Below are 12,799 nucleotides of genomic sequence, written 5' to 3' on the forward strand. Positions count from 1 at the left end.
GTCACGGATTCGAGAGCCGTGGAAACAACCTCTTGCAAAAATGCAGGGTAAGAGAAGACAACGTACAATAGACCCTTGTGTTACGGCCCTTCCCCGGACCCCGCACATAGCCGGAGCTTAATGCACCGGGCGTCCCTTTTATACATTAGGATGAAAGCTGATCAGAAAAAAAGTTTGATTACAAAGACACCTAAATTAAAGGATAAAATTTTCCTTTTTGCACATTATTTAAATGGAATGAAATAATCACCCTTGCAATATACAAAAAAATCATACTAGTAAATTACAGCTGCAGAAACAAGCAAACAAGAAATACAACAAAAGAAAACAATTCGTAAAGGGCTGATAAGCTGAAGATGAAATACACACTCTATGAAGCAGCAATGCCACTAACTTTTCCTATACATATCAAAAAATTGAAACTTTTGCACAAAGGAAATAGATATTGTGACAAAAAGAACAAGGAGGAACAAGGGAGTAGAAAGAACAATGACAAAATAAAGATTCTTCATCTGAAGGAAAACTGAATCTCCTCCAGAGTTCTTCCTTTCGTCTCCGGTACCCAAATTGCCACGAACGCCACGGTGAAAGCACACATAACCATGTAAATGGTGAAGGTTCCTGATATAAAATGTACATACATTAAGGGGTGGTTTGGTTGAAGATAAGTTATGTTGGGATTGGTTATGCTGGGATTAGTTATCCTAGTATTATTTTTTATAGACTGTTTGATATGTTGCATTAATCCTGGGGTTGTCAATTTTACTGCTTTACCCTGGGATTACTATTCCACCCTTGGACGGAATAAGTTATCTCGGTACTATTTTTAATAATCCTGGGATAACTTATCCCAGGATTAGTAACCAAACAAGGGATAAGGCCGTACTAAATTTTTATCCTAGGATTATTTTTGCTTATCCATCATACCAAGAGACCCCTACATTAGATCTACCAATATGATCATGTTCTAAAAGTCCATATGAAAGTGCCGAAACTTTTCAACACACGTATTCATAATGGGGGAATCGTATCATGCTACGCGGACCAAAATGGCTATACATGTCCATGGCCACATAGCAGAGATGGATACAACAACAACAACCCAGTAGAATCCCACCCAGTGGGGTCTGAGGAGGGTAAAGTATACGCAGACCTTACCCTTACCCCGGAGGGGGTAGAGAGGCTGTTTTCGGGAATGGATGTTATACTAATATGTATACAAAGAGGTACATGTGGTGTAAGCCGGAGAGAAAGATATACCTCCACTGCTCCAAGCCATAAGCAGCGGTGCAGTCACTGTTATTACCCACGAAAATAACCAGTTGGCTAATGTTGCTGTACTTCCAGCGAGGCCTTTGATCTTGACTGGAAGAATCTAAAATACCAGATGCACGTAATAAGTTTTAAAAAAATAAAAAATTAACAACGTAAAGGCAAGCACGAAAATTTTCATCAACAGTCGTCCATGTCATTCCAGATCAGTATCCTAGATAATTGGACCTACTTCAATTGCTCAGAAATTGTCTAGTACAACAGACTATATAATTCTCAAAAGCGGGTACTAAGAGAACTCAATACCAAGCTGAAATTTAGCGTAACAAGATAAATAAAAAAATAAGTACCTCAGACATTATAAGCCATGGAATCGGGCCCATTCCGAGTGAGAATGAAATAATCATGAGCTGAAACGAGAAGTTGGTTAGAAAAATGAAAATATGTTACTTTAAGCATGTCTTTTTAAGAGAGAATGGCGTACACATCGAGAATGGTACATACCACCACCCCTACTACTGATAATATTCCCAATACACCATAGAGGGTAGAGTGCTCAGATACAAAACCCTGATCAAATACAAAAGATAACAAACGATGAGAAAGATGATAAGATAAGTTTAAGTTTCATTTCTTCACGCAAAAGCAACTTATTCCACAAAATTACCTTCAGATAGAAGGAAACGGCAACAATTAGGAGACTAACAGTCATTCCAGTAGATGAGACCTACAAAAAGCATTTCCCTTATAATTTAAGTCAAAAGTTGGAAAACTATGCATATATGTTATGACTTTTATAAAACTTACAATTAATAAAAGTCTACGTCCAGTTTTATCCACCAGCCATGTCGCAACTGCAGTGGCAACAACCTACATGAATAACATGACGGATAGTGATTAAATCTGACTGCAGGAAAGCAATGCAAGCAAGTGTTACACATAAATCGAAAACTTTCCCTTCCTTTCTGAATAATATGCATACTTGGAAATTAAATAAGAGAAACAAAAATATTTAGAAGCCGGACCTGAATAGCACCAACACCAAAAGTTGCAGCATTACTTGAAGAAATACCTGTCAAATTGAGACAGCTAAATTAGAGAGACTTATATCACATAAAAAAAGTTGTAGATCATAAGAGATTTAAGTAACTGAAGGACTGGTGTATGAGGTAAAAGATCGATCTTAGTCAATTAGTTTATTTCAAGGGTTCTCATGACGTATTATCTAGCACAACTCAGTTTTGTCCAGTGGCGGATGTACTGTTAAACTGACGGGTTCAATCGAACCCATAACTTTCGACGAGGAGTATAATTTATATGTAAATCATTAAATTAGCAAAAAATGGTAGATATGAACCCATAACTGTAAAAATATAATGGCCATAAAGTTTAAATCTCGGATCTGCCTCTGGTTTTGCCAGCAGCGGATCATATCAAAGAGATAGATGCTACATGACACACTTAACATGACACTTCGTTTTGAGGAGGCAAATGCTACAGCTACTTCCATATTTAACAGATGACAAACACAATCGCTTGTTTAATGCTATCTACGTACCAGCAGATAGGAAAATGTTGCTGGAATAGAATATCACACCATTGATTCCTCCTAATTGCTGCAGGATAAGTAGCACAATTCCTACCTATACGTGAAAAATTAAAAAGATTGATAAACACAGGGGCATAGACTAACAAAGAGACTTCAATAACAGCAAGAGACGTCAAAATACCATAAGAGGTAACCAATATCTTCTTTGTTTGAGATCCGCAAAACGCATTGTTGTTCTGCGGCTTGTTGATGCTACAGACCTCTACACACGCATACACACACAGGGAAAAAATGCACTATTAACTACAAATTTAGCAGCAAGTTCTATTTGGAATTGCATGTGTAGCAATAACCTTTTTTCAGAGAGTTAATACAGCAAAACTGCTTTATATGATAATTTACCTTAATTTCATTTACTTCATTGGTAATGTCAGCATCAAACCCTCGAAGAACTTGTAATGAAGTCTCAAAATCTTCTGTTAAACCCATTTTGGCCTATGTTTTTACACAGAAATTTAAATGAGAAAAAACAGCAACTAACGCCTCGAAGGAATCAGGCATATAATGTAGCTCACCAACCACCGCGGAGATTCGGGGATGAAAAATAATCCAGGTATCAGTGCTAGGCAAGGCAATGTTCCTATAAGAGAAAACAATACTTAGTTCAAGTACAATTAAACATTTCCATGGATTTACTTAGTTCAAGTACAATTAAACATTTCCATGGGTTTCTGTGGCTATGCCACGGTCATATGCCAGCTTATTCAAAGTTTAATCTGGAAATTGTTAGGTAATCGTTTTTCTTTTAGAGCTGATCATTGAAAAATTAAGAAGAAGCATAACCCTCTCCCCAAAAGTGTAAAAAAAGAAGATTTTTCAGATCAATCTTTTACTAATATTCAATATCCTTTGAGTTTGTTTGCAGCCCGGTGCACAAGGCATCGCACAGGGTCCGGGGAGGAGCCGCACCTCAAGGGGTATGATGTAATATTCAATATCCTTTGAGTGATATATAAAAAAGAAGATTTTTATATCAATCTTTTACTTCCATGTGGATGCAAGGAGGTAATGATACACAATGAATGTCATTCACCAGCGAAAAAACGATAATGTGACGTAATAACTGTACAATGTAGTCTTAACGAGAGTTTTCAAGAGGAATAATCATTACCAAGAACAGCAAGCACCCTCCAATTAACAAAAAGTCCCAGTAAATAGGCCAACATGATCCCGATTGTAACAGAGAGCTGCATCAAGATAGAAATGATAGCATGTGATTGATTTAGCACGCATTAAGAACTTTGGTTTATAAGGAAAGCAAGTGACTAACTCAACGAACCTGGTTAACAGACCCTAGACCCCCTCTCAAATTTTGAGGTGCTATCTCGGCAATATATACAGGAACCTAAAAAACATCAAAAAGCCAAAAGCTTAAGCATTAAGTTTTGACAATGTCAGTGTATCCAATAATTGTAACCACAAAAGACTTAAGAAATTAAATAGTACCACATAAGAGATTATTCCCACACCAAAGCCTTCCAGCAATCTTCCCATGTACAGAAAGGAAGGATCCTGAACCATATCGGAAGGTAAAAAAACAAGGGAGAAACAAGTACATACGTCGCAATGTAGGTTCACGAGGCACCATATCATACACTTCGAGTAAAATGTCTTACTTTGGCAAATGAGATGGAAAGCCAACCAATGATATTAGGTAAAGCAGCTATCATTAAAGACTGCAGTAGGACAAAAAAGGAGTTGAGAATCCACTTGAGCAATAAAGGGAAATACACAGAAATAGTAAATGAAAAACAAGAATCTTATTTAATTTGATGCAATGATCTCTTACCCCTTTTCGCCCAATGTACTCTGAGATTTGACCACTAGATATTGCACCAACCATAGCACCCACGTTCGATAAAGAACCGAACAAAGAGAACTGAGAAGATCAATTTTAGTCAACAATAGCACTAAAACAAATCGAATTAAAATAGAAAGCAAGAATGACTTTTCCGGACCTCAGAAACAGTGAGCTTCAGATCTTTCATAATTGCAGTTTGCGTAGGAGAAGAGTAGCCACACTTCAAATACAACAAGAACAAACAATTGATCAAATAGAGACACACATGCAAATATCCATAGCAGCAATCTAAATCGGGTAGGTCACCGAATAAAGTGTAGGCACAAAAAGGAAATGTCAACTCCAGAGGTTCAGGTTATAAAAATGATATAACAAACTGTAATCCCAATAAAGATACAACCTTTTAACCAATTGTGATCCTTTGACCACAAGGAAAAAACCTAAAACCTTATATTCCATTCAAATTTATCCTCTTCCACCAAATTTGAAGATTGTCAAACAGACACGTCGCAATTGTTAAATCATGGGATCATCTCATCTAAAAACTTCCGAGCACATATTTATTTACTTAATCATGTCTTTAACAACACAATCAAAGACAAGAATTTGAATGAGAAAAATGTAAGTAATTAGAATGGCATAACAAATTGTAATCCCAATAAAGATGCAACCTTTTACCTAAATTGTAATTCCTCTACACAATAAAAGAATCTAAAGAAGTCAATTTCATTCAAAATTTAATCTTTTTCCATCAAACTTGAAGTTTCTAATAGTATAAAAACCAAAATAAAGAAACTTGAAAAAGAAAGAGTTGAGAGATTAGAAAAGTCAATACAGTGAAACCAAACTGAATTGGGCCCAAAGCAACGATGAGAACACAAGCAAGAACAGAGATAGAGCTATCTCGCATAACTTGAGAAGAACCCATCAAACTGGATTGCCTTGAACCCATTCGATACCAACTTCCAGTGTGTAAAAATGGCTTCCTCAGATCTCCTCCTCCTCTCCCATCTTCATTATTTTCTTCTGAACTCATTTTTAAGTCAACCCCTTTACAATTCTTGAAAATTTGAACTATTAGATCAAGAATAAGGAAGTTGTTTGATATTTAGACAGCAAAAGAAAAGGGAGCAAGAATTAGGAAATATGGGTGATATTAATTGTTTTCAGACAAAGAAAGAGGGAATTAAACAGATATAATTGAAGAGGTTTGGAAGAAAGAATGAAAATAGTTATGACTGACAACAGTAGCTAAATTAAGAAAAGTACATTTCTGTGGACGGTGGCTGTAATGTACTTAGCACAAAAAGGGTCCCAGGTAAAACTTTTGGTCTATTTTTCCTTTTTACTGTTTTGTCTTTGTCATGTTCGTTTCTCATGTGTTTAACGTGGACATTTTTTTTGGTTTCCCCCGGTGTTCGGTATTCATATTGGGACCCGACTAAATTCGGATTCGTGCCGGAAAGTCCCATATTGGGGATAAAGTGCTCCCTAACAAAGACGACTCCATACCCAGGGGCTCGAACCGGAGACCTCTGGTTAAGGATGAAAGACTACTTATCACTCCACCACAATTCTTGTTGATGTGTTTAACATGGACTCGCTATGGTCCATGGGTGTCTTGTCAAATAAACTTGCCTGTATCATTTTATACGAAAGTAGTAGTAATAATGTGTGAAAGTTGTAACTTAATGTGACTTTATATGACTTTTATTGATTTGAATTCAATAAATATCTAAAATTTTAAATTATGATGTAGTTTTATGGGAATATGCCACTATTTTTTGCTGCAAAATTTTAAACAATTAAGTCGCTGAAGAAATCCGCGATACTGCCCAAAAAAAAAGGATAAAAAATATACTCCCTTTGATCCAAAATAAGTGATTTTTAGCCGTTTTCACACAAATTAAGAAATCCACCTTTTAACATTAATTAACAATGAAATTGATTATATTAATTTTTACTATTTCTTCACATAAATACTTCTAACACGGAAAATTTTATTTTGTGGCTCATACAACTGACATTAGTTGTATGAGACACCTTTTTTGTCTCACAGTTTTGTGGACCCGAATTTTTGTGAACCCAGAAGTGTAAGATTGGGGTCCACAAATTTATGAGACAAAAAGGAGTCTCACACAACTAATGTCAGTTATGTGAGGCACACAATAAAACTACTCATGTCCTCCTAACACATACTCCAATACTATTAACTCCGAGGGTAATGTAAAAAAAAATTAATTCATTCTTGAAATCTGAAAAAAATCACTTATTTTGGACCACAAAAAAGGCAAAAAAAACACTTATTTTGGACCGGAGGGAGTACTCCCTCCGTTCCAATTTGTTTGACTGACACGGAGTTTAAGAAAAAATGAAGACTTTTGAAATTTGTGGTCCTAAACAAGTGAAAAAGGGGCCCAGAATATTTGTGTACTTATAAAAGTTTCTCATTAAGGGTAGAATTGTAAGTTTAAGCTAAATTGTTACCAAATTTAGAAATGGATCATTCTTTAAAACGGACCCAAAAAAAAATAGGTTCACATGAACTGGAATAGAGGGAGTAGTATGATATTACATGTCGACTACATTGATAATATAATAAAACTTACCCTGTTAATGTGCATAACACAAATCCCTAGGAGTCGTTTGGTTCAGTTTTGGGATATTTTATGGGATTATAATTCTGCAAACCTATGAGATTATCTATTCCATCTCATGTATAAGATAGCTAATATCACTATTTTGGGTATAACTTTTATAATGATATTAACTAATACCTACAATCAAACATGGAATAATTATAATATTAAATTTTATATTATGATAAATATCCTTATCTCGGTAATCAAACTGACCCCTTAATGTAGTATTTCTGCAATAGAAATTTAGGCACTGAATTCCTACTATGCAACGCATTCACACTACCTTCTTCCTTTTTCCAACTTACTGATGATTTTTATCCAAAATATAGTGCTCTCTCTTTAATTATATTTATTAGCTGACCTAGTTTATGCTAATATAATAACACACCAAACATGACTTTTTTAAATATGCAAATATATACTTTCAAATCTAAGTAGCAAGAGAGGGAAATAATTACACAGGATAGGAAGAAAAGACGAATAGGAGTAAAAAGAATAATCTTATATGTTTTGCTGATATAATAATTTAATAAAATAATACATCACACCAGCCAATCAAGAAAAGAAGAAAGAGAAAGTTATAGATAACTCGACCATTAATAATTAATTCGTATAATTCTACAAGCTTATCCAGAAATGTAGGCCACTATAACATTAGAAAAATAATTGAGACGACGACTTGGTGGGAGGACTAGTAGTTGTAGTTTACATAGAAGAAGAAGAAGAAGAAACAAATTTAAAAAAAAAAGAAGGAGAAAGAAAGATATATTTAATACTTGCTAGGGCCTGGGTTAGGCTGGAAAAAAAAGAAACCGACACTAATATAACTACAACAATAACAATAACATACCGAATGTAATTTCATAAATGAAGCTTGGGAGGATGAAAGCATATACACATCTTATTTTACTTTGAAGCTAAATACAGCTAATTTTTTTTAAAAATGTTCTTGGTCAAGAATAGCTACGATTGTTGCTTTTCCTTGATAAAATTAAAACTGAATAACTCCTTTGAAAAAATGGCACGTGAGGAATGCAACAGGTGCTTTCATATTTATTTATTCGACGCATAATTACTTATTAGTTGTACAAGCTAAGTAAGTGGGAACCATTAAATTTGATTAAGAGCCTTAGTTTTTGAATGAAATATAATGGAACGTGGATACAAACAAGTAAACCAAATAGGATTGCGTTTGGATTTTCCATCGTTTTTCGACGTACTCGTCTAGTCAGCTTATCTTTGTTCTTATTTTATCATAATTAGTTTAATTCAGACACATAATTGCTGCACCTTATTTTGAAATGGTTGAACAAAATCCTACTTGTTATAAAATAACAACTGTAAAGTAAAATAAACTAAAGACAAGTACAGAGAGATACTGATATATTATTCAACTTTCAAACTGATGTCCATAATGAACTGAAATCTCCTCTATTTATAGAAGAAATGAAGCAACTGCGAGGCTTTTCTTCAGCTTGTAAGCTGTCTGCATGAGCTCCTTGCAACCTGTCTGTTTAATAAGAAGTTGCTGCAAATCATTTCATTGAGTTGCTTGCAACCTGCCTGCATCAGCTGCTTGTAGATAAACTTCACCAGAGTACTAAATGGATAATCTTCTTCAGGAAGATTATCTATAGCGGAGTAATAAATGAACATCCACAATATAATAGTTTCATAACACTCCCCCTTGGATGTTTATTAAAAGATAATGTGCCTCGTTAAAATCTTACTAGGAAAAACCCAGTGGGAAAAATTCTAGTGAAGGAAAAAGAGTATACATATTTAGTAATACGCATTTCTAGCCGCCTCATTAAAAACCTTATAAGAAAAACCCCGTGGGAAAATACCTTAGTAAGGAAAAAAGAGTGCATCGCTTATTTTACTCCCCCTGATGAAAACCTTGTTTTAAATATTTGAGTCTTCGCATTCCAATCTTGTATATCATCTTCTCAAAAGTTGAAGTTGGCAGAGAATTAGTGAATAAATCTGATGGATTGTCACTTGAACGGATTTGTTGCACATCAATATCATCATTTTTCTAAAGATCGTGTGTGTAGAATAATTTTGGTGAAATGTGTTTCGTTCTATATCCTTTTATAAATTCACCCTTCAATTGGGCTATGCATGCAGCATTGTCTTCGTATAAAATGGTTGGGGGGGGGGGGTTCACATTCCAAACCACATTTTTCTCGAATAAAATGAATTATTGATCTCAACCATACGCTTTCCCTACTTGCTTCATGAATAGCTATTATCTCAGCATGATTTGAAGAAGTAGCAATAATAGATTGCTTTGTGAAGCGTCATGATGTGACAATACCTCCACATGTAAACGCGTACCCGGTTTGAGATCTAGCTTTATGGGGATCAGATAAATAACATGCATCAGGCATCGGCATAACCAACAAGATCTGCACTATCTTTGTTAGCATAAAACAAACCCATATCAAGAGTTCCCTTTAAATATTGCAATATATGCTTAATTCCGTTCCAATGTCTCCGTGTAGGAGAAGAACTATATCTTGCTAGTAAACTAACAGAAAATGCTATGTCAGGTCTTGTAGCATTAGCAAGATACATTAGTGCACCAATTGCACTGAGATAGGGTACTTCGAGACCAAGGAGTTCCTCATCCACTTCTGGAGGCCGGAACAAATCCTTATTCACTTCAAGTGATCGAACAACCATTGATGTACTCAGTGGGTGTGATTTGTCCATGTAAAAGCGTTTTAAGACCCTTTCTGTATAGGCAGATTGATGGATAAAGATCTCGTCTACTAAATGTTTAATTTGCAGACCAAGATAAAGTTTTGTCTTTCAAAGATCTTTCATCTCTAATTCTTTCTTAAGATATTCAATTGTCTTGTAGAGCTATTGTGGAGTTCCAACAAGATTTATGTCATCAACATAAAGAGCAAGTATAACAAATTCTGATTCCATTTTCTTTATAAAAATATATGGACAAATAACATCATTTATGTAGCCTTCTTTCAAAAAATATTCACTAAGGCGATTATACCACATGCGACCAGATTGCTTTAAACCGTACAAAAATCTTTGTAATCTGATTGAATACATTTCCCGAGATTTTGAATATGCTTCAGGCATTTTAAATCCTTCAGGGATGTTCATGTAAATATCATTATCAAGTGACCTATACAGATAAGTTGTAACCACATCCATTAGATGTATTTCAAGCCTTTCACATAAGGTTAAACTGATGAGATATCGAAATATTATAGCATCCATAATGGGTGAATATGTTTCTTCATAATCGGCTCCAGACCGTTGTGAGAATCCTTGTGCGACAAGGTTAGCCTTGTATCTTTCAACTTCATTTTTATCATTCTTTTTTTGCACAAAAACCCATTTATGACCAACTGGCTTTATACCAGCAGGTGTTTGGACTACTGGTCCAAAGACCTCTCTTTTAGCAAGCGACTTTAATTCCGATTGAATTGCCTCTTGCCATTTTGGCCAATCAAATCTTTGTCGACATTCTTCGACAGATCGGGGTTCAAGATCCCCATTATCTTGCATAATATTTAGTGCAACATTATATGCAAAATATTATCCACTACTATTTCAGATCGATTTAAATTAATCCCATCACCAGTAGAACTTATTAAAAGTTCCTCACTCACTTGAGCCTCGGGTTCATTGATTTCTTCAGGAATTTCAGAACTAATTAGATCTTGGGTCTCTTCAGGAGATCCCTTCATAGTATTATTTTGACCATTTGTCGATTTTATTTTTCTAGGATTTCAATCCTTAGAACCCATAGGCCTACCACGCTTCAGGCGTGCTTTGGGTTCACTAGCTCTCATGCTAGTAGATGGTCCTGCTGGGACATCAATTTCACAGCCTCGCACCTTAACCCTTCACGAACGCGGGACATGCATCGCGAACGCGAAGGCCAAAAATCTGCAACACCAACAACAACAATTTTGCAATTTTTCACAACATGAGATGGTCCAATTGACCACCTGAAACTCACCCGAGGCCCTCGGGACCTCAACCAAGCATGTCAACATATCCCATAACATCATTCAAACTTGTTCTAACCTTCGGAATGCTCAAAACAATATTAAAACACCAAATTTGCATCAAATTCAAGATTAAGAATTCCAAAATCTTTCGAATTACGCTTTTGATCAAAAAACCGACCAAACCACGTCTGAATGACCTGAAATTTTGCACACACGTCAAAAATGACACAATAGAGCTACTGCAACTTCCAGAATTCCATTCCAACCCCTATATCAAAATCTCACCTATCAACCGGAAAATGCCAAAATCTCAATTTCGCCAATTCAAGCCTAAACCTTCCACAGACTTCCAAAATGCATTCCGATCATGCTCCTAAGTCCCAAATCACCTAACGGAGCTAAACCAAATCATAAAAATTTTGATCCGAGATCATATACTAACAGGTCAAATCTTGGTCAAACTTTTCAAATTTCAAGCTTCAAACTAGGAACTGTTCTTCCAAATTCATTCTGATTACCCTGAAAATTAAAACCAACGATTTACATAAGTCATAATACATTACACGGAGCAAGTCATGCCCTAAAACTGGCGAGCAAAGTACAAAATCTCAAAATGACCGGTCGGGTCGTTACATCCTCTCCCACTTAAACATACGTTCGTCCTCGAACGTGCCCAGAGTTGTTCCAAAAGCCAACCAATCGTTGAATAACCTTACCATGCATATACTCAGGGATGATCCCATGTCACCTTATCTCGTATATGTCCGATAACACAATGTAACTGAAATCTCCCAGTCCAAACTAGCCCATGAACCTTAGAACCACATTTCTACTTCTGTAATCATCCACAAGATCAAAATCACATATCTATACTCTGACTAAGCTTGAAAAAGCTGTAATAACCCATACCCGCAACCTCGGTGCGATTACGTGATATACCACAGAGCTCAAACGCTTGCAGCGATAACCTCTAATCACAGCAGCTGCACATAACAACCGAATATCGATAGGAAACCTCTTGTGAGCACGTGATTTTTGCCTCACAAGAACTACTCCAAAAGAAATCACAAATAATTTTTCTTTGTATAGGATTTTGAATTTTTCGTGTCATTTTATCTGTGCATGTTTATTTTATTCTAATTAAAGAAAAATACAGAAAAATAGTAATATAGGTACATGTGCATTTAGGAATTAATGTTACATTTGCGTAACTAATTAATCATTGGTTTATATAAAAGGATAAAATACATAAAAAATAAATATATATATATATATATATATATATATATATATATATATTTATAATTAATTAACCATAATTTGGATTAAAATAAAATCACAAAAAAATATGCATATGTGTTTCTTGCCATTGTGTTGATTTTATTTAAATGTTTAATTTGTGTGTTAATTATTATAGGTGTTAAATAATATGTGAGTAGTTTTATTTATTTTTTATTTTACAATTTGTTTAGGATTTTATTTAATT

The 12,799-nt window shown here is 35.1% G+C and overlaps 1 protein-coding gene across 1 annotated transcript; it reads right to left on the reverse strand.

Moving 5' to 3' along the window:
* Positions 1 to 195: 195 nt before the first annotated feature.
* LOC104212635 (sugar transporter ERD6-like 6) lies at positions 196 to 5,912 on the reverse strand. The gene is made up of 18 exons (XM_009761960.2): positions 5,518 to 5,912; positions 4,840 to 4,902; positions 4,671 to 4,760; positions 4,498 to 4,557; positions 4,328 to 4,393; positions 4,161 to 4,226; positions 3,993 to 4,068; positions 3,397 to 3,461; positions 3,224 to 3,316; positions 3,003 to 3,083; positions 2,831 to 2,915; positions 2,298 to 2,344; positions 2,080 to 2,142; positions 1,940 to 1,999; positions 1,777 to 1,842; positions 1,623 to 1,682; positions 1,261 to 1,375; positions 196 to 621 (listed from the first exon to the last, which is right to left on the reverse strand). The coding sequence occupies exons 1-18, from the start codon at positions 5,716 to 5,718 to the stop codon at positions 509 to 511; spliced, it is 1,470 nt and encodes a 489-aa protein (XP_009760262.1). The 5' UTR covers positions 5,719 to 5,912; the 3' UTR covers positions 196 to 508.
* Between the last annotated feature and the right edge of the window lie 6,887 nt (positions 5,913 to 12,799).

The sequence above is a fragment of the Nicotiana sylvestris genome, chromosome 4 (genome assembly GCF_000393655.2).
Source record: "Nicotiana sylvestris chromosome 4, ASM39365v2, whole genome shotgun sequence".
NCBI classification, from domain to species: Eukaryota; Viridiplantae; Streptophyta; class Magnoliopsida; order Solanales; family Solanaceae; genus Nicotiana; species Nicotiana sylvestris.